This window comes from Acromyrmex echinatior, chromosome 4, assembly GCF_024713525.1.
Source record: "Acromyrmex echinatior isolate Ae372 chromosome 4, ASM2471352v2, whole genome shotgun sequence".
Lineage (NCBI taxonomy): Eukaryota > Metazoa > Arthropoda > Insecta > Hymenoptera > Formicidae > Acromyrmex > Acromyrmex echinatior.
Genome location: NC_141855.1, coordinates 15,982,894 through 16,004,563, shown reverse-complemented (window position 1 = coordinate 16,004,563; position 21,670 = coordinate 15,982,894). Strand labels below are relative to the sequence as shown.

The window sequence follows — 21,670 nt, the reverse complement described above, 5'->3', positions numbered from 1 at the left end:
AATCGTGATATATTTTTACGATACAACTTTTTTTAACGCAGTTGAATTAAAATAAAAACCTAGCAAACGAGAATGGATTGAAATGAATTGAAATGGATTCAGATTTTCAGAAATATTGATTCACGAATGTTAAAATAAATGCTTTTCAATCCTGAATGCATTTTTATTCATTTATAGGAATTGCATGGAGCATATCTCTATGCCTTTCAATCTAAAAATAATATTAGCTTTTTCTGTGCACAACACACACATTGTGAATACTGTTCAATTCAAAATTTTGAATAGGAAATGCAGTTTTTCAATCCAATTGCATCCAATTGAATCTAATTGAATTCAATTGACTCCAATTAAATTCAAAAAAAAGTATTCGCTATTTTTAAAATACACATTCGAATAGAAAAAAATTTCAATCCATTTTAATCCATTCTTGTTTGCTGGAATATCAGCAGTAGTATAGATTAGTTAGCTAATGGCACAGAATATAATATTTTGAAGCCAAAATGCAAAGCCATCATTAAACTTTTTTACATCGATGGCTTTGCGTTTTGACTCTGGAGCTCATTTTGAACAGGCCTGACCTACACCATTTCTCACGAAGGAAAAGCAAAGGTAGCGGAGGCGCTATGTAAATGGGCGATCGCGCTCTAGTGATAGCTGGTGATAACTGTTGACGACGACCAATCGGAGGCGAGTGACGGTCGCGGGAGCCCATTACCATTTCCGTTTACGAGTCTCGCGTACTATGATATACCGCCTGTATGTATGTACATACAACCGATTCTCCACGGATTGTTTACAAGCGCGCGCGCTCCAGGGATTCTCGCGTATGTGCACGATATATACAGTGTCGTGTGTAAATAATCGCGTAGCAGCGTCTGCAGCAGCAGCAGCCAACAGCAATAGCCACGATCGCCATCCGTAGATTCCCGCGAGGAATGTGCGCATTGCGACGCATATCCTTCAGCAATCCCTGTCGTCGCGACGCGATAGCGGGGCCCGCTGCCGCGTAATATTGTGTGTACGCACGGTGACCCACTTGTTGCGTCTAGGTTATGGCGTTATAAACAAAAATATGCTCCACACAATAAACGCGTTCGTAAGTCCATCGTGAGCTCTCAGCCACGTGCGAGAGCTAGCTTAGGGTATGGAGACAGGCCCGGGTCTGAGCCTGTTTCAGGGCTCGGATAGCATTCAGCTAAACACGATGACGCAGAGACTTGAGGAGGACGAAGACCAGGAGGATAAAAGGCGACTCAACGAGGAGGTAACATTTTTCGGAGCTCGTTTTTTCGGACAGTTCAACTTTTCTCTTTCATTAGTGGAAATCGTTTGCCTGCATAGGATAGTTGGTTGTAGAGAGAGAAATTTTGCATTATACTTTGCACATAGAAAGTGGAAATTATTGAACAAGGTCCACTAGTGTAATATTTTGTCGCAGAGAAATTTTTTGAGATCTGTTATTCTCTACGCTAGGAGAACAATATAGGGTCCACTGTGTAGAGATAATCCCTATCGAGCAGTTTTATTACTGTGTATAACAGATAAGAAAAAGTAGATGAAAGTTTATTGTATAACTTTGTTGCAAAAAAATCAATATATCGATGATATATGTTGTCTTATATGATAGGAGAAATTATGTATAGAATTGCATGTCTTAGAAGAATTTTATATATTGTAATAAAAAGAAAGGAGCATGAAATTTTAACGTATGTCCTTTTTTGTCCTTTCAGATGCAGAATCGCCTGGATGAGGAATTTGATGATTTGGAAAATGATGATGATGCCAGTTCTATCAATAATAGTCATGATCAACATGATAACACCAGAGACACTGACCATATCGATATAGTGGTCAATTCTGATCTGGAATCAATTACGCCCAAAGGACAGGTAGCAGTGGCACATTTGCAGAAAGAATTTGATGTTTACGATCGAATGGAGAATTTGAACAATTATGATCATGTGGATAATCTGAATAGTTATGATCATGACGTGATAATAAATCGTAGATCCGACTCCGAGATTGGCAGTGGAACTATACAATCGGACTTCGATTTGTACAGGCAAACAGGAACGCCATATGGTAATAATAGATTCAATGATGGCAATAGCACCATTGAGACGCCATACGAATTGGCAAAACCAGCTATTTCGACCGGCTATCCCCGCAAGATTTTTCCGCAATTGGCTGAGGAGGATACGTTCAGCGAGAATTATCCTTGCAATTATGAGACGCCATCTAATCATTACAATACTCTTATATCCCGGAAATACTCCAATAATGGTATTAATGACACGTATGAAAATAATGTACAAAGTAAGCAAATTCATGAATTTGGCGGAGGCGACAATGCTACCTCGGATCACATGAATCATTGCTATAAGACTAGTCCGAATGGCAGGCCAATAGACGACGCTGTAGCGTACAAAACGTCAGAATATAATAGTAAGGAACAACTGGAAATATTATATATGATCAGAATGCGGGAAATCAATCGCTTGACAGAAGACCTCCAAAAGTTGCAATTAAAAAAAGAGGACGAGAAGAACCAAATGAGCAGGGGACTGATGCTCTTACAGGCGGAAGTTGATAGAACCAATATATCGAGGAATCAAGCGCAAGAGGCATTGGGTAAGGAAAAAATCTTAAAGTTATTTAGGGCGTGGATTTATATCCTCCTTATACTTTTTTCACTCATATTTAACTCTTCAATTAATCTTTTATAATATAAAACTAAGGCATATATATATATATATATATATATATATATATATATATATATATATATATCATTACAACAGTTTATTGTATTAATTGAAGTCTTTATTTTTTTTTTAGTTGATGCTAAGGCTGAAATAACTGATTTACAAATACAAATGAAATCTCTAAAAGAGAGAAATGCAGTTTTGGAAAAAACGAATCAAAATGTAAGATGCGTATTCGCACTTTATTTTTATTAGTATTGAATATATCAATATCAATAAAATTGTTTTTATAGATGACAGAAGACTTAAATATCGCGAGGGGTTCTGTCATGGATTTACAACAAAAAATTGCTGTATTGGAAAGAGCACAAGTGTTGCAAACGAATGATAAGATACATGAGAAGTTTTTGAAACAGGCACAAGAAAAACACGCAGTGGAAATGAAAAATATGCAGACCCAGATAGATGTTCTTATGGACAAATTAAACGCCAAGGTATTACCAAAATCTGTGCTTAAATTGTACATCGTATTTTATATATACATATATACTCTCTGTAATCAATATTTATCATAGTTGCTCAATAAGGAGACCGACAACAATAGTATTTGGGCAAGTTGTCTGTGATTATCTTTGCGATTGCATGATTGCAAAATTGTTTATATATATATATATATATATATATTAATGTTTCTTTATAGCTTACACCTCAGCGTAATTTTTTACGCGCACAGATGCATGTTTGATACATTTACGCCCGTTTCCATTAATGTAGATAACTTTAATCTTGGTTCAAGTTACTCTAATCTTTTCTAGTTTTAAGAATTCAAAAAAGAAGTATATATTGAACCAAGATTAAAATTAATTTTATTGGAAATGGGCATTAGTGTATATCTTTATTTTAATCTTAATTATAATAAGCTGTGCTGTTTTTCTTTTTTTATGAAAATTACTTTGCACAATTTTGTAATATTCTTTACAAATTTAATTAATTTTATTTAATTTATATTGTTTAATCTTTAATAGGAAACGTCATGTGTTGCTCTTGAGCATAAATTAGATGATGCACGAAGAGCACACGAGGTTCTCATGGTAGAGAAGGGTGACACCATGAATCGATTGGCGCAAGCATTACAAGACAGTCAAACCCAATATCATAATCTCATGACCACTAATAACGTTCAGCAGGTGATGCAGCTGCAAGCGCAAGTGAAAATGTTAACTCAGGAAAAAGAAGATCTGCATAAAAACGTACAAGACTTGCAGGTAATTTATTTTTTATAACTTTTTAAAAATAAAATATTAATTATAAGAAACTGATTTAGTGACTAGTTCCTTATTTATTAATTATTTGTAGAACAAATTGGATCTAATTAAAAACGACGTTGCTCAATATGATTCGTTATTGGCTACTACTCTGGAGGATGAATCTGACTCGATTAGACAAATGAAATTAGGTGAACTTTATAATAAATCAAAATCGAAACCCGTTGATGATATCACAAACAAATTAAAAGGTGAACTACGTATGTAAGTATCATTTAAATATATTCATCATTTAAACGTTTATTTTTTTATTAAATATTGTGTTAATCTTGCTGTTTATTTTTTATGCGATGTTGTTTTTGTTTAGATGCTTAGCTGTAAAAAGAAAAGAGATAAATCGCTTAGAGAATACTTTGTCACAGAAAGATAAAGAATTAAATGAAGCTTTGATATTAGCTGATACATATCACCAGGAAGTAGCACAGAAGGCAAGCGAATTAATGAATGCGCGCAAGCGAATTAATGAATTAGAAGAAGAATTGAAGTCTCTATTAACGGATGAAGCCATGAAAGCAAATGCTAAAATACAAAAACTCTCATATCATTTAAATGATGTGAAGAAACAGTGTGAGTTACTGCGCGACGAAAAGATTAATTTGGAACAGAAATTAGAGGAGGCTTTAGCTATTAATCAGGAGAAACTAAAAAAAATGCATCAGGAGACCATAGAGCAACAAGAAAAAGAAGCCATTGATGAGTACAACAAAGAGTACCTGGAGATACATGCTAAAGCCATAGAAAGAGTAAAACAAGAAGCACAAATAGAAATAGTACAATTGACGTAAGTATCGTTTTTGTTTTTAATTACATTATCTTTATATAACTTAATAAAAATATTAATAAATATTATTAATAAATCTATGCAAATATATATACAAAATGGAATTTCTATGTTTAGTGTACAATTAGAGCAAACACAAAAAGAGTTAGATCGTGTAAAAGAATTGTACATAAACGTTTGCGGGACGAAAGAACATTTAATAAACGAGCATAAAAACGAAATTAAAATGCTGAAAAATAAATACGCTGCAATTGAATCACATCAGAAGGATATGGAGAAATTGGAGAACGAATTACAAACGCAGATTAAATTGTGTAATAAGTTAACTAAGGAATGCGAGGACTTCAAAAGTAAAATAATCGAATTAGAAAAAGATCTAGTGTACGAAAAAAGAAAAAAGGAGGATCATGTAAAAAAAATACATTCAGAAATAGAAAGGGGTAAGTATTGAATCATATAAAGCAAAAAAATTTGAAACGTTTTGCACGGAAAATATAATGAATGTCTCCAATTTTTTTTTAAATTTAATATTCTATTTCAAGCAAAAGAAGAAGCGTTACATGAACTACGAAATGCACATCCAAATCAAGAAATAAGTTTTCTTTTACCGGATCATTGTTCTGAACATCTAGAAAAAATTAACCAGGTATAAAATAAATCAAGCTTACAAACTTTAAAACTCGAAATTGTATGAAAAATTGTTATATTTGAGATTCAATTATATTTTATATATTTAAAAATCTATTCTTTATGCTCTGAATAATATCATTCTATTCTATTATAGCTAGAGGAAGATTGCAAACGCTTGGAAGAGAAGCTTCAAATTGCTGTACAAGAACAAAAAAAGTTATCTGATTATCAAACCGAATTAAATGACGCCAAATTGAAAATAGCGCAAATGGAGATCACGCAGGAATCATGGAAGAAGAAATACGAGAAGATTGCTAGTGAAAGAAAGGATCTTCTCACAAAAATTTCCAAACTAGATTTGGAATTATTAAATTTGAAACGCACTGCGAAACTAGAAGATTCGGATGATGTAAAGTTGAAAATTTCTCGATTTCAAGCGGAGAACGATACACTGAAAAATCAATGTGACAGTCTGCTCAGTGAAAGAAATACTTGTAAAGAGAAAATCTCTGAACTAGAAACTGAACTCTTCAATGAGAGAAAAAAAGTTAATAATTTCGAAGGAAGATTGCGGAAAAATGGCGAAAGTACATTAAACTCAAAGAGTGAGTTGGAGAAAGAACCCTCTCATTACAAAGATTCAGTCGCACAATTATCCAGACTAAGTAACTCGAAAGAAGGACGTATGAATGAATCAGCGGCATTAGAACAGAGGATACAACAATTCGAACATGATCTACGAAGTAAAGACGAAAAACTGAGCAGACTATTAAAAGATTTCAAGAAAATAAAAGACGAGAGAGATCAGCTAGTGGTGAAATTGCGAAATCAAGCTAAACAATTTGAACAATTTGTTAAAAGTCAGAATAAAATGTCCGCGGAATTGAATCTATCTCCTCGCAGTACGGGCGATAATACGGATTTTCAGAAGATGAAAGAGATTATGGCGAAAGAGGTACGAGAAGAAATGGAACAGAGAGTAGCAAAAGAACTCAGAGGAATTGGAGAACAAAATAGAAAGGAGCTAGAGGAGTTGCAAGGAAAGTACAAAATTACTGTATTAGAGTTGCAAAAACAGTGCAGCGAGAAAGATCAAGAGATGGAAACTCTACGAAAGGAGATAAAAGAAGAGAAAATGAAGGTCGATCAAATCAGTCAAATTATAGGAAGCAAAGTAGAAACCTACAGCCAAGAGTTTCAAGCGCGAAGGCTATGTATCGAGAAATTGACTATGGCTTTAAAAAAGAAAGAGAACCAAGTTGAGGAGGATAGAAATTACATGGCCGAGATAATGACAAAATGGATGACTGAACTAAAAGAGAGTAAAGCTAAGGAAAAGGAGAAAGATGAGGAAATACAAAAGCTGAAAGTCATCGAGGAAAAATTAAACGTCGAACTTAAGACATTGATGGAGAAACAAAAGCATTTGAAGAACAAATATCGAAAGGCGAAACAGACTGCGAATAATTACAAGGTGTGTATATAAGAACCAACATCTAACAATTTTTTTTTTTCTGAAAGACACATATAACGTGTTTGAATTTTAGAGCCATGCAGAGAATAATCGGGAGTTTCTATTGCGTGAATGTAAACGTATCGAGGAGGGATACAAAAAGGCCATCGAAAAAGCACAACAAAGCTGTCTAGTGCACGACGAGCAGTATACTACGAAAGCCAAGAAGCTTGAGCAACAACATATAGAAAAAATGGAACAAATGCAACTTACATTGAAGTACAAAGATAAATGTTGAAGTACGTACTAAGTATTCTTTAAATATATGCAATATAGCTTTCCTTCGGCTAAGATAAAACGGTAGTTACAGAGGCTAGATACCTTCTTTGTCTTTAATTTAAAGCACATTATTGTACAACAGTATATTAGCGGAGTTTTTTAATGTTAAGGACCAATGTACGCGTAAGTAAATCATATGATACCGGTAAAATTATTATACCGCGTTTGCTTGCCAATCTCGAATCTCGACGAAACGGCGGACGTTAAATGTAGCTGTAAAGCTATATACATCTGAAGTACAAGTGTCTGGTAAATTATAATGTAATGCATAGTATTAGTCAGTAGGAAAAAATCGTTTTTATAATGTAATTAATATTGTACAGTAGAGTCTCTATTCTGTAATAATCGTCGGGATTGAAATGCCTCGTTCTCTCTTTCTCATTCCATATCATGCGATTACAAATATGTGGAGGAAAAGCGGCACAAAGGAACGACTATTTTAAAACAGAAAGAGATTGACAATAAAGGAAAACAGAATAGAGATGTTCTATTGTACATTACAATTTTATAAATTGTCTATAACTTAAGGCGAAACACAAGCTCGCGAACAAAAGAGAAAGCTTTAGTCATGTGTTTCCGCTGAGCATTATTATGACATAATAAGCAAGACTGGATCTCTCATTCTTTCTCTCTTTTTTTCTTCTTACGAAAGTAAGCGTAATAAAGAGAGAAAATCAAAACATAGACTTTAAGAAAAACATTTAATCTTTGGCTCTCTTTTCTCATTCTCTTTTTTTCTTCCGCGAAAATTATCTCTCTACTCGGTTAACGTTTATTCTCGAGTATTAGGCAATTATTTATATTTTGTGCGCAAGGAAGCGCACAAATAATATTGGAACAAAACATAGGTATCGTACAAAGTATGATTCTTAGGAAGGACCCCGCACAAACCTTATGAAAATTGAATTTCGATCGAATTGGCGGAAAATTTGATGTTGTAGATCTTATCGTCTTGGTAAAAAGTTTCCACAGGCACGACTTTTTACAATGAATTGTTTTACCTCTATGAGGCGTCATGTTTCAAAATGAGCTAATACTACAATGTCTTATTTTCAATGAGTATGGTGCATTCCTATGTCATTATTTGTATTTTCTATTCATATTTTTAAGTAAAAAGTTATAAAAATAATATTGATTTCTCACAAAGAGTGTTTGATTATTGTGAGTCTCCTCGTCTCTCACAAATCGGGGTGCTTACATTTTTTAAATTAAAATATTGACTTCGATATCTTTATAGCTTTTTTGAAGAAGCAATCAAATCAATATTATTCTCTCTTTTTTACATAAAAATATACACAGAAATTGTAAATATGACATACAAATGCCGTTGAAAATAAGATATTATAGTATTAGTCTATTTTGAAAAATAACGTCTCGTAGAGGTGAAACGGTTCATTATAGGAGTTCATGTGGAGACTTTTTATCAGGACGACAAGATCTACAACATATCAAATTTTCAGCCAATTCGATCGAAATTCAATTTAAAATTTGTGCGGAGTCCTTTTGTTTTATATATGACATGTCTTGCCTAGACGAAATTCTGATTATATTAAACATTTTCTAGAACTAGTACATTAGACAGCAGGATTGAGTATCAAAGATCTATTTTATCTTTATTCTCAATTAACTTAAAAAGTACATTTAAAAAATAATTAGATCTGAAGCATTCGTCATATTTTTTATTAAAAATTTGGCGAAACATCTAATTGAATATTCAATTGAAATAATTTAATCAATTCTTCTCCTATTTCTTTCTTTCTTTCTCTTTATCTCTTAATTTACATACATTTTATTACGCAATTGTGTGCAATCTCAGAGAATGGCCAATTACGTATCGGCTTGTAAGACTCGCGGAATATAATATAAATCAAATAAATCTCTATGTATATCTCTTTTTTACGTGAAGATCTTTGTAAAATTATTCTGACATCGATGTCGTACGTTTAAATAGATAAACATTAGTTTACCAGTGTCGTTACTGGAAATAGAGAAGTATTATTAAAATTAATTAGTTAATTAATGTATTTTTGTATATGTAGAGTGAATTAATTTATTTTTTGTAATAAAGAATTTATGTCGCTGTCGAAATGTATTGTTGTTGCATTATTTTATTCCAACAATTCTTGTTTTATGTGTGCAAATTTGTAATACTGTTAAAATTTAAAAGATTTTACACACACACACACACACACACACACAAAATGTGTCATTTTAGAGGATCCATTGAAATATCTCAGAAACACTGCGTTAAATCGAAAAATATTTCAGACAAAGTTTTGACTTCGAGGGGGATAAGATAGTATCATTGGTCAAACCAATTTTTTATGGAACTCTCCCATTTTTCATTAGTTATTCTTGTAGCTTACCTCGAGAATTTTTTAAAACTATAATAAAATATTTTTTCATTAAATACTTTGTGAGTTATAAGACTTGAAAGTTACGGTACCGTCGGCATTAGCATTGCCCAAAGTGTCCGATGGCTAAAACCTCTTGAATGTTGTTCAGGATCTGACTTGGATAATATTTGTTGTCAAGAGTTGATAGTGGTGTGTTGTATCTCTTGTTTTTATTTCTACGTAGAAATGAATTTTTAGTGCAAAAATGAAAATAAAAGGAACAATCTCCAATGACTTTGAAAAATATTATCCAGGTCATTATCCTAAACAACATTCAAGAGGTTTTAGCCGTCGGTCGGACACCTTGGGTAATGCTAATGCTGGCGGTGTTAACTTTCAAGTCTTATAACTCGCAAATTTATATTTAAATTTAAATTATTAATTTAAAATTATATTTAAATTTATATTAGGTGTAGTAAAAAGAAATCCATTATTTTTACTACACCTAATATATACATATATATATGTATCTATATGTTGACGGCGCGATAAAACAGATACTGCATTAAAGAGCTGACTCATTCGTTCCGTGACACCCTGTATATATATCGAGTTGCGCAGCGTCATTGAAACGGGATGGTGCCGGGTGCGTTCTGGCAGGAAGGAACGTTCTGTCGAGATACGAGTGTGTTACACTGCTACAGCGACTCTGAGAAAAAAGACGAGTGTTCGCTATTGAGAACGTCGGTTTCCTCGTGGCTGCATCATGCGAACGTTGTTACTGCTCTGTACCTTGATCATGTTATGCTGGTCAACGATTCAGCTTCGAAGCGAATTCGCCGCGAACTGGATCCTCAATCATCATGCGCCGCTGTCGCTGCTAAGCGCCAGATATAAATACGAAATTAAGACGTTCGACGTGCGCGTAAGTTGTCGCACATGTTGCACATATTAATTGATACATCTATTGTTAATTTTTATCAATTAAAAAAACTAATAATTAACCGTACATTAATTATTAATAATTAACTAATCAATTTAACATTAATTGCGAGATAGTTATATATTTCTTTCTGTTGCAAATAATTGTGTAATTAAAACATGTTTCATGTGTATCATCGGTGATTCATGTTAAACTTTTTATTCATATTACTTGTAATAATATTTTAAATAAGAACAAATATAAGATACACTTTATATATCATGGATTAATATATTATATTACGTATGTATACAATTAACATGTATGAAATAGTTACCACATCATGTATAATTATCATGATACACCTGGTCTGAATAAGTCGCGCAAATCCGATGCGATAACGATATTAATTAATAATTACGAGGTGGTTGTTAGTAATTTCTGTTAAATGTAAAACTGATAATTATAAAAAAGTTAATATTATTAACGAAAATAAATTCGTTATCTAATAATTACTATTGATAATTTTACGATATGGTTCTCAAAGGTGGATCACTTCAGCTTCGCTGTACAAGACACCTTCAAATTGAGATATCTCATAAATGACACTTGGCGAAAACAGCAAAATGCTCCTATATTCTTTTACACCGGAAACGAAGGCAACATCGAAGTTTTTGCACAGAATACGGTAAGAGTGATCAACTGTTTAGTCGCAATAATTGATAGAACGCAATATTGTGTTATCCAGTCCACTTAATTACTGCTTATATTTAATAAGCTAATGACTTAATAAGCGTTTACATTTGTTGTGAATATTTTATTGCGCATTCCCAATACAATATCTTTCTAACAAGCACAGAGCTAGTGATAAAACTTCTCAATTATACTCTAATACATAAATAATTACTATAATTGTTATAGAATTATTAATGAAATAATAACATATAAATAAATAAAAGTAGACTAATGAGAGTAAGCGCAAATAAATGGCGCAAATTATTATTCAATATTTGGAATGTCTTTTTTATTTGAATATTTCAACTCTCTTTGGAGTCCTTAGCAATGTAGATACAAAATATTTATCTATTGATAGCTCATATCCATAATGATCAAGTCACTTATAAATTGAAGCGTTACTAATCTGAAAAATTAAAAAAAATATTATTAGAATGGAAAATTCAATGAGTCAAGAAAAAATAAGTGACTTGCTATTAAGGAAACGAGAAGCATGACAAAATGTAGAATAGATTGTAGAAAACTATATAGTATTTAATAAATAAGATTTGTTTCTCTGTTTTATTTTTCATTTATATATTGATTCAAAATCAATTTAATTTCACTTGATTAAATTATTATATAATTACAAATCGAAATAATTTTTTTATTTAATAAATAAATCTCAAAACTATGAAATTAATATATTAAATTAGAGCGATGAGGAGATTGTCACAAAATATTTTTTTAGTAGACTGTAAGTTGATCATGTTTCATAAAATATCTTTCAAATTTAATTAATAATTAGGAGCCAAAATGAATGTTTATTGCTAAAATGTATTTGATTGTAATGAATAAATATTTAATTCAGCCTTTATCAAGTTATTTTTAATGTTAGACAAAAATAATTATTTTGTATTGCATCCAAATATTGAACGGTAATTTGTCGCAATTTGAAATATAAAAAACTATATCATATTACTAAAGTGTTGATAAATCTTGCTAAACATATGTTTGATAAACATTATCAAACTTCAACCTTTTCGTTGAAATGTATATGTTATCTTATTTCAATTCTTTAAAAACGAGTTTGATATATTCCGTAGGGCTTTCTATGGGAAATTGCACCGAAATTCGATGCATTGGTAATATTCGCTGAGCACCGTTACTATGGCGAATCGCTACCTTACGGGAACCAGTCCTTCGCGAATCTGCAGCATCGCGGCTATCTGACGTCTCAACAAGCTCTAGCTGATTATGTAGAACTTATCGCGCATCTGAAGTCGCAACCAAGATATGAGCGTAGTCCGGTCATAGTTTTCGGTGGCTCTTATGGTGGTATGCTTAGCGCTTGGATGCGCATGAAGTATCCCCACGTTGTTCAAGGGTATGTTTTATCGCTGGACAACAGTGATATTTTGTTCATGTAGTTGTAAACGTACAGGAGTGTAGAGAAAATATATCTAAATGTATGCCAATTATATTAAATATATCTAAATATACTCTGATAAAAAAAAGTTATGTAAACGTCTAGCCAAAAAAGTCATTATCTCGGAAAGAGTGACAAATACGGTAAAATGTTACAGAACTATTTCGATTCTTCTCGACTAGACGAAAAAGGTTCTACACGTTAAAACTATCAATATTATCGAGAAAATTATCCCAGTGTCTAGATTTGTACATAAATTTTTTATCGTGTGAAGAATGTACCTATATACATATTCTATATTTAATGTTATATAGATGCAGCCATAATTGATCAATAAGATATAAACGTTATAATTTGTTTAGCTGTAATCAATTATAAATAGCACTATATTATAAATAGCACATATTATATTTTATATATATATATTGGGTCATCTAAAAAGTATCCGCGGTACTTTGTCACTAGACATATGACCATCAACACACATCTAGTGACAAAAAACCGCGGATACTTTTTAGATGACCCAATATACATATAGAATATTTTATAGTTCAATTTCGCTTCCCTTCTTAGAGTTAAACATTACGATTTAAATCCACAAATAGGAATGCGAAAAAGAGAGAAAACAAGGTAGAGAACTATCATTGATATTCAAAACTCTATTGTATATATAGATATGATAATATACAATGTCTGAAACAAGATATATATATGTACAAAGTAATATTATTTATTAACAATAGCGAATTCATTTAAACAGTAACTCACCCCAAACATATAATATTACATATGATGTTATCGATGCATTGCAGTGCGATTGCGTCCTCCGCGCCACTTCTACAGTTTACTGATGTTGTGGATTGCGAAGTGTTTGCTCGGATAACAACCTCGGATTATAAAGCTGCGAATCCAACGTGTTCGAAGCTTATTCAGAAGTCGTGGAACACGATAACAAATGTAACTTCAAACGGTAATGAGATAGTTCTCCAACGCTTCGCGTTAATTTGCTGATCCCTTAATCTTTGCTAATTCTCTGATTCTCTTGCTGTTTTAGACGAGGGCAAAAAATGGCTGTCGGATAATTGGAAACTGTGCGAGCCACTGAAAACCGCGGAGGATGTTAAAACACTGAAAAATTTCTTGCAAGAAGTCTACATAGACCTGGCTATGGTCAACTATCCGTACGAAACTAACTTCCTAGCGCCACTACCTGGAAATCCGATTAATGTAAGCGCATATCTCTAACTTTGAAATCATAAACTTTTTTTCACGAATTTTCGGGTGAATATATAATAATATATTTCCTTATTGAAAGTTGGAAAATTATTATATTCCATGCTATATGTATATATTAGAGTAACATATAGATTCCAATTAAAATCAATTTGAAGATTTCCGAGCTGATGATTTGAATGTTATTGCTCAGGTTTTCTGTCAACATTTAACAAACGTATCATTAACGGGAAAACCGCTGTTATTGGCACTTCATGGAGCTATCAGTGTTTATACCAACTATACAGGAAAAACAAATTGTATCTCCATGAAAAATGCAGAGCCAGGCTTGGACGATCAGGGATGGGATTATCAAGCATGCACAGAAATGGTGATGCCGATATGTACCGATGGCATCAATGATATGTTTGAGCCGGTGAAGTGGAACATCACAGATTATAACAATATCTGTTTCAAGAAATATTCTGTATCGCCACAACCTTATCTAGTTTGTGAGGAGTACGGCTGTAAGAATTTTAACAGCGCAAGTAACATCATTTTCAGGTACATGAGACAATAAGTAAATTAAAATTTTTTTCTTGCTTTTCTCATTTTTTATATTTCTGTTTCTAATTTCATTATATTGCTATATTATAGATTTTCTTTCTATTTTATATTTTTATTCCCTTCCTATTAATATTCTCACACTTCTGATTTCGATTTTTTTATTATTTTATTAATTTTGGGTCTATTTTCTACAACTTTTCATTGCTAAGTCAATAAACTTTTATTTTTTTTGCAGCAACGGATTGCTAGATCCGTGGGCGAGCGGAGGTGTACTCCGCAATTTATCCCAGTCAGCGATTGCAATATTGATGCCGGATGCTGCGCATCATCTTGACTTACGAGAAACTAACAGTAACGATCCATACAGTGTTCGCATGACACGCAAATTCCATCAATTTTGGATTTACCAGTGGATCAGGGAATATTGATAGAATAGGAAATTTTTAAAGTTTGATGTGATGAAAGTAGTTCGCGAGATTATCAGGAATAACGCCTGATCGAAATTTGTCTTTTTTATTTCTTAAATGAAAAATACAAAAACAGGATACCTACGTCGCAACAATAAATACTCAGCGCTGGCTGGCTATAACGCTAAACTCAATCGAAAACATACGCGAAAAAGCATTTCGGTATCACAGTAAATAATAAATGCACATATCTCGTCAGACATTCTAAAAGATTTATGAGAGAGTATAAAATATTTAGACAACGCAAAATCCATTTTAAAAACGTGTGATGTTCTCGGATGTTCTCGTGATATTTTTAAATGTTCACGTTGTCTAAAAATCTTTTGTCACGAATCTAATATCACTATAGCACATAAAAATGGCTACTTAATTAAATAAATTTAGCGTTCTAACGCTCGTAACGCTCTATCGCAATTATTTGACATTGATATTTCATACTAATTATAAATGTTTGCGCTGTATTATCTCTAGTTTATTTTTTTGTATTGTTTTATCTAATTTCTTATGCCAAGTTTGTCCGAAGGAATCATGTAGGGAGCGAGTATAAGCGAATAAAGCTACCGAAGAGATATACGAATTTCTAAATGTAGAATAAATTTCTCTTAAGAGAAACATCGTATTTTTAACTGAATTTATAAATATTATGTAAATATGATATCATGACTTTATACGTCGAGTTTCTGAAATCTTTGTCATTCCACAGGTACAGCATTGTCTTTTCACTTTTCTAACTCGTATCATTTTCTATATTAATAGAATGATTTCTCTCGTATATTATATTAACACGAAAATGTATATTTCTAATAATATTTTAACATATACGATTTATGACTCTGTTGGAATACTTTTGCTACATTATATCTTATAAATAAAAAATTGAATACTCTTGGACAAAATACTTGTGCCTTCTATGGCGTGCTCTAAAGTGTTGGAATAAAGAATACATTTAAATAGTTTCGTCTACTGTATCTGTGACCAGTGTTAAATTATATTCTCAACTATATTTACGATATAATTAGGCATCTTTTGCACATATTATATCTGTATAAAAACAAGAACAAGAGAGTTTCGAGATATCATTTAAATTTTAAAAATAATGGAATCTCTCTCTCTCTCTCTCTCTCGCTCGCGCGCGCGCGCAAACGTGTATATCATCTAATCGCACCACATCGATAAGAGTACATTGCAAATATACTGCATGTTTACGCAAACAATGCAAACATGGATGCGTGAGTCACCAAAAAATAGATATATAAAAATGTGAGAAAAGATAAACTTCCGCGATTCCACGACTGAGGATCTTCGTGTTTAATGTGGTGTACGTCGATGCGCGGTAGTTGGTCTGGGTACGCCAGAACGGCTTCGCACTTTCTTCGGTTGTACAAACGTATTGTCTATTCCGATGTTATAAGAGAGATATATGTTCGACATGTCTGGCGGCATTGTCTGCAAAAATACAATTAAAAAATTTTTATATGTTATTATGTAGAGATCGAAATTTTGGTCATGATGTTTCGATCAGTTTTGGATGTTAACAAAAAAAAAAAGATATTTCCTTTCTAGAATTAATATGACCAAATAAATAATCTTACGTCTTTATTATTCCCCGCCGGCGATGCGGTTTGCGCTTTGCGCATATTATTTCCTGTATATGCTACGCATTTGAGTTGCCATTCACCTATATCCTCATTCCAATGAACATATCTCTTGATCATTGTCTATAAGATAGTGCAAAGATATATTTAATATATTGACCTTTATTCGAGGCTAATTGAGCCTACATTTAGTGTACGTGAAATAAAATGATATTAACTTTAACCAATGCTTTTCAGAATCTTTGTCAATCCCTGTTTTGATTAACTTAAAAACTTTAATATTTCTTTAATATTATACTTTTATTTCTTTTTAGTTAATATTTTTTTAAATGTTAAAGAAAATTGCACAATACTTCTACACAAACCTGATATTGCACGGGAATATAATGATTTACAATGAGATTCTGCAGCTGCAACTCTCTGCCAATTCCTCGTACACCTTCCAGAAGACCTTCCATCTCTCTTTGGTGTTCCTGTTGCAGATCAGACAACTCTGCCTTGACAGACATTAACATTGTGTATACGCGCGCCAATTTTTTCGTTTTTCCAGCTGCTTCCTCCTGCAGAGACGAATACTTCTCTTCGATATCGATGCGTTCTGCCTCTTTTGCTTTAATGGCCCTCTTCAATTGCTCTTCGCGGCTTTTCCGTTGCTCGAGTTCGACCGCCGCGGCAGCTAACAATTGTTCCTGAGCCTCCGCCTTTTCTAATAGATTTTCGCCACCCACTAATATTTTGTTCTGTAAATTCTGCATTTTTTCTCGCAACGCTTCCTTTTCACTCCTGAAATTAAGATACTTAATTTTAAAAGCGTTCGTACTTAAATTATTTATTCATTTGATATTATAAATTTAATTACTTGTTATATAATTCTATTTAGTTAATTTTACACTTTGATCAAAACTTACTGAGTCTTCTTCAATTCGATAACATCTTTATCCACTGGACTCTTATCGTCTCTCTCGGCCTTATCAATCTTCTCTGTCGAGTCTATATCTTTATCCTCCAATTCTTCCACCGACATCATTTGACTCCTTCTACGTCGAGCTTTCTTATCTCGCTTCGTTTCTTTCGATTCCTCCGAATCCTCGGATTCATCCTCAGATTCTGAGAGTTCCGCGCCATTTTCCTCCAACTGTTTGCGCAATTGTTCAATCTCGACTTGAAACTGACGAAGCAAAGCATCCTTCGGATCCTCGTTGATCCTCGCACGATTCTTGATGTTTTTCGCGCGATTTGCATAACGTAAAGTGCTTATAGTCTCGTCGTAGTTTATATCTGCTGGACTAATGTTCGCACACTGAAATCGCGATATTAATGATATTAGACATTCAGAGGTGTCAAAGGATTATTATATTAAGAGATTAAATATTTTTTAATTGAAAATAATCATATAATTATAATGGCTGCGTTCAATGGACTCAACAATTGAATGAGCGCTCGCTGTTATTGATGTATTCTTCCAGATTTAAAATGTTGATTGGATGATCTGAAAGAACAAACCAATAACACCGAATGCTTACTCAACTGTTGAATCCGTTGAACACAGCCAATATTACTTACTAAAATTAGTAACGTATTTGTAATTATTTACAATAAGTAACGTATGAAATATCTCTATCTCACCATCAACGTTTTCGAATTTCCGCCCAATGAGTCCTGCAGTAATCTAGTCAGTTTGGAATTTCTGTAAGGCACGTGAGAGCTTTGTCCGTCAACTAGCGCAGATATTACATTTCCCAATGTGGACAATGATAAGTTAATCTTAGTGGCTTCACGAAGCCGCTGACCTGTTGCCTTTGTTTTACTCTGTCTTTCTGATCCCTAAAAGTAAAGGAAAATGCAGATAGAACACATGCAGATAAGAAAACATTTGGAAAATTTTCTATTTAAAAAATAATATTAGGTCACATAAGTGTACACTAATATACATACAGCTAAATCCACCAAATGAAGCTTCCCCATTTTCACATGCTGCTCCCCATCTTCCCCGATCTGACTAGATTCAACCGTAATTGTAAATATTGCGTGGGATCGGGAGCTGGACACATTCATGGCAGTAGCCCCAACAACACCTATACTCAGGATTATTTTTGGTATATACGCACAATCAATTGCTATCTGTTTACAGCAATATTGTTGTTACTCACGATTTTTATTGCCGAGAGACATAATACGATCCAAATCGTCAGCATTGTTCACTACGTATCCGCTCAGATCCTTTACAAATACTCCAATGTCTGGTCTTTCTTTCACCTCCAATCGAGTATTCTGATCTTTACCGAGCAAATCCCGAACTTCCTCGTTGTAGATCTCTAGATACGTCGCACGCACGAGGAATCTATTAACAATAATTATTAATATATTAATACCTGATAAATAAATTCAATTTGCTTAGAACGGTATCTTAATTATGCTCAACCATTTTAATAGTATAAAAGGTATCAAAGTATCAACAAAGTATCAAGTATTATTTTGTAGTAAAAGGCTAATTTTTATTGCATATTTTGTTGTCAATAAAACAAGTGTGTATGATGCCTTACTTCTGATTTTCATCGGCTTTAGCTATATGACCAAAAATGTGAGCAAACGTATTTGGAATAATTCCTCTGGCTTGTGGGGAGGTTTTAGCACCAGACATGGTATAAGTTTTGCCGGTGCCAGTTTGGCCATATGCAAAGATCGTTCCATTGTAGCCCTGTAGCACCTTGTCCACTATAGGCCTGGCTGTCTCATTGTAAATATCCACCTGAGTAGAGTCCGTGTCAAATACTGCATCGAAGGAAAAGACTTTTGGTGGCTCTCCCTGAGCTGCATTTTGATTTTCTATAGTGATCTCAGCATTTAGGGCATCTACATCTATTATATTTTTGCAGTGGGCATCAAACTCTTTGCTGCTCAATGGTCGAACTCGTACCACCACCCTGACATTCTCTATTTCTCCCAGCTCCGTTGTGCTGTCCTATGTATGAATGTAATATTAAGATTAAGCTAGCATTTTAAAGGACATCATTTAATTCTAAAGATATATGATTTCTGATACAATAATTAAATGTTTATTATAATATAGTAAAAATAAAAAAAAAAGATAGATTAGATTGATTACATTAGAAAACAATAAGAAGATGTAAAGAGCACATAAGAGTCAGCAAATCATTTGAAAGTATATAAAAGAATCTACATATATTATAATAAATTAATTATATAAATTAAGAATTCTAAAAATTCGCGCAATTGATTACATTAGATTCTACTAATGTGGATTCAACAAATTTAGTACTACTGCTGTATAAATAACAACAAACTAATATAATAAATAAATAATTATTACATAATATTGACTAATCAATATTCAATCAATAAAATAAAATGTTAGACACGTCGTGAAACTTTCGTCCTTGTCTCGGTTACTGTCACAGCCGAGCCAGATGTTAGAAACGTCAAAATGTCAGAGTTCGTCTTCTACTTGGCACATACATATTGTACATATTATATAGAATATAATACTAACTTCGGTCCCCGGCATCGCGGATCCGTTTTCACCTGTAGCAGTCACATAAACACGGGCGTTTCTCACAGCATAATTCGCAACGTTTGCGAAACACGTCAGGGAATGTCGGGCTAGCAGACGACCTCAGTAAACAAATGGATCGATGGTTGCTTCTACTGATAGACTTGAGAACTGAGGACATCTTTCCCTTGTATCGGTAAACGACTGTGCAAATGAGTTTATCAATATATAATTGTAATATGTTTCCATTGGTAATGTGTTTGATATTCTATGACTTTATCTATAGCTGATAATTATGTATCTATTTTATCTATTGTTATCGCTTTATTGGGAGCAAAACTGCCAAGAAGTATACGCTTTGTAAATAGAAATAAATAACGATATAAAACAAATAGGATTGTGTTGTATATTTTAAAATTATGTTTACATAGAATATTTACATATTGTTTATATAAGTTCATATGTCTATTTTTTATAATATATAATATGAATAATGTAAAATATTATGTAAATAATTATTATATATACATGAATTGGATAGTAAAATACAGAAAGAAGTAATGAAGTTTTATGGCTGTTAATATTTAATTTTAATATTCATAAATAAAATTTAATATTTAAAATAATTGAATATTCATATATACGTGAAATATATTATAGAAGCTTTAGTGCAGCTGTTTAGTGCAACGATAATTTATAAAAACGACAATTTATAAAAACATAGACTTTGATGATCCATAGATTGTTTACATATAAAACATAGTTTATATTACGCGCGCGCGCGCGTAGATATAGATTATTATAAATACTTATGCCTAAACGCACAACTCTATAGCAACGAAATAAAATTTGAATTCAATTTTGTGATTCAAATTTAGTAATCCTGATTATGTGTAAGTACTAATAAAAAATAATTGTACTATCAAACAAGAAAATACCAAACTTGAATCTCTGAAAATTGGATTTAAATCTTATTTCAGAATAATTGTGTGTCATGTTTAATTTTGTACCTTACACCTAAAGAAACATTTAAAAGTACATGCAACATTACATAAATATAAAATTATTTAATTATTTAAAATTAGAGATAAAAATCCATTCATAAATTATGGCTTAATATTTGAGAGACAAACCTAAATCTTTAAAAAAATACTTAAAAAAATTATATATATTTAATTAATAAAATATTTTTGAGATTCCATTGTAATTTTATACAAATTCTAATTCGTATAAAACTTAAAATTAAAATAAATCGCATAAAAATTTGGCATCTTATCTTATGTATAATTATTATATATATTTGATAATTAAAAGAAAAATTGTAATTACGTTTTTAATTATATATACTAATGTGAAACATTTATTAATAATAAATCTTGTTAATTGTTGCTTTCCTTTTAGGAAACACAAATGATATGTTTTATTATTCATTGAATTCCAAGAAGAATAGAACGACCCTGGAAAGGTTCTCTTAAAAGGAAAGCAGTTAATATCTTTCTATATTTATTCCTTACATGCAATAATAAAAATTCTAAAAATCGTATTTCCAAGAATTTTAATTTTAAAAATGTCAATGTAAAAATCTAAATTCATTAACATTGATAAAGTATTAAGAAAAAATAATTAATTATAGAGATTATGTTATCTAAAATTCCAAGAATATTTATAACTCTTATTCCAAGAA

The 21,670-nt window shown here is 32.3% G+C and overlaps 3 protein-coding genes across 4 annotated transcripts; 2 read left to right on the top strand and 1 right to left on the bottom strand.

Annotated features, from left to right (window-relative positions):
* The first annotated feature begins 708 nt into the window (after positions 1-708).
* Positions 709-9,321, top strand: LOC105145495 (uncharacterized). 2 transcript variants are annotated; one of them, XM_011055063.2, is made up of 12 exons: positions 709-1,264; positions 1,731-2,631; positions 2,839-2,927; positions 2,999-3,199; positions 3,281-3,316; positions 3,731-3,970; positions 4,062-4,234; positions 4,338-4,811; positions 4,929-5,251; positions 5,354-5,457; positions 5,596-6,915; positions 6,989-9,321. In XM_011055063.2, exons 1-12 carry the CDS (start codon positions 1,145-1,147, stop codon positions 7,190-7,192), a joined length of 4,185 nt encoding a protein of 1,394 aa, XP_011053365.2. In that variant the 5' UTR covers positions 709-1,144; the 3' UTR covers positions 7,193-9,321. The 2 variants fall into 2 exon arrangements, with proteins under 2 accessions (XP_011053365.2, XP_087261149.1); XM_087405023.1 differs by lacking the exon at positions 3,281-3,316.
* An 851-nt stretch (positions 9,322-10,172) lies between these two features.
* Positions 10,173-15,834, top strand: LOC105145493 (lysosomal Pro-X carboxypeptidase). The gene is made up of 7 exons (XM_011055060.2): positions 10,173-10,494; positions 11,039-11,179; positions 12,312-12,592; positions 13,447-13,604; positions 13,689-13,861; positions 14,061-14,410; positions 14,649-15,834. The coding sequence occupies exons 1-7, from the start codon at positions 10,336-10,338 to the stop codon at positions 14,839-14,841; spliced, it is 1,455 nt and encodes a 484-aa protein (XP_011053362.2). The 5' UTR covers positions 10,173-10,335; the 3' UTR covers positions 14,842-15,834.
* Positions 14,891-20,146, bottom strand: Klp64D (kinesin-like protein 64D). The gene is made up of 9 exons (XM_011055062.2): positions 19,987-20,146; positions 19,019-19,437; positions 18,626-18,816; positions 18,411-18,550; positions 18,102-18,299; positions 17,384-17,775; positions 16,841-17,258; positions 16,473-16,598; positions 14,891-16,326 (listed from the first exon to the last, which is right to left on the bottom strand). The coding sequence occupies exons 1-9, from the start codon at positions 19,999-20,001 to the stop codon at positions 16,189-16,191; spliced, it is 2,037 nt and encodes a 678-aa protein (XP_011053364.1). The 5' UTR covers positions 20,002-20,146; the 3' UTR covers positions 14,891-16,188.
* Between the last annotated feature and the right edge of the window lie 1,524 nt (positions 20,147-21,670).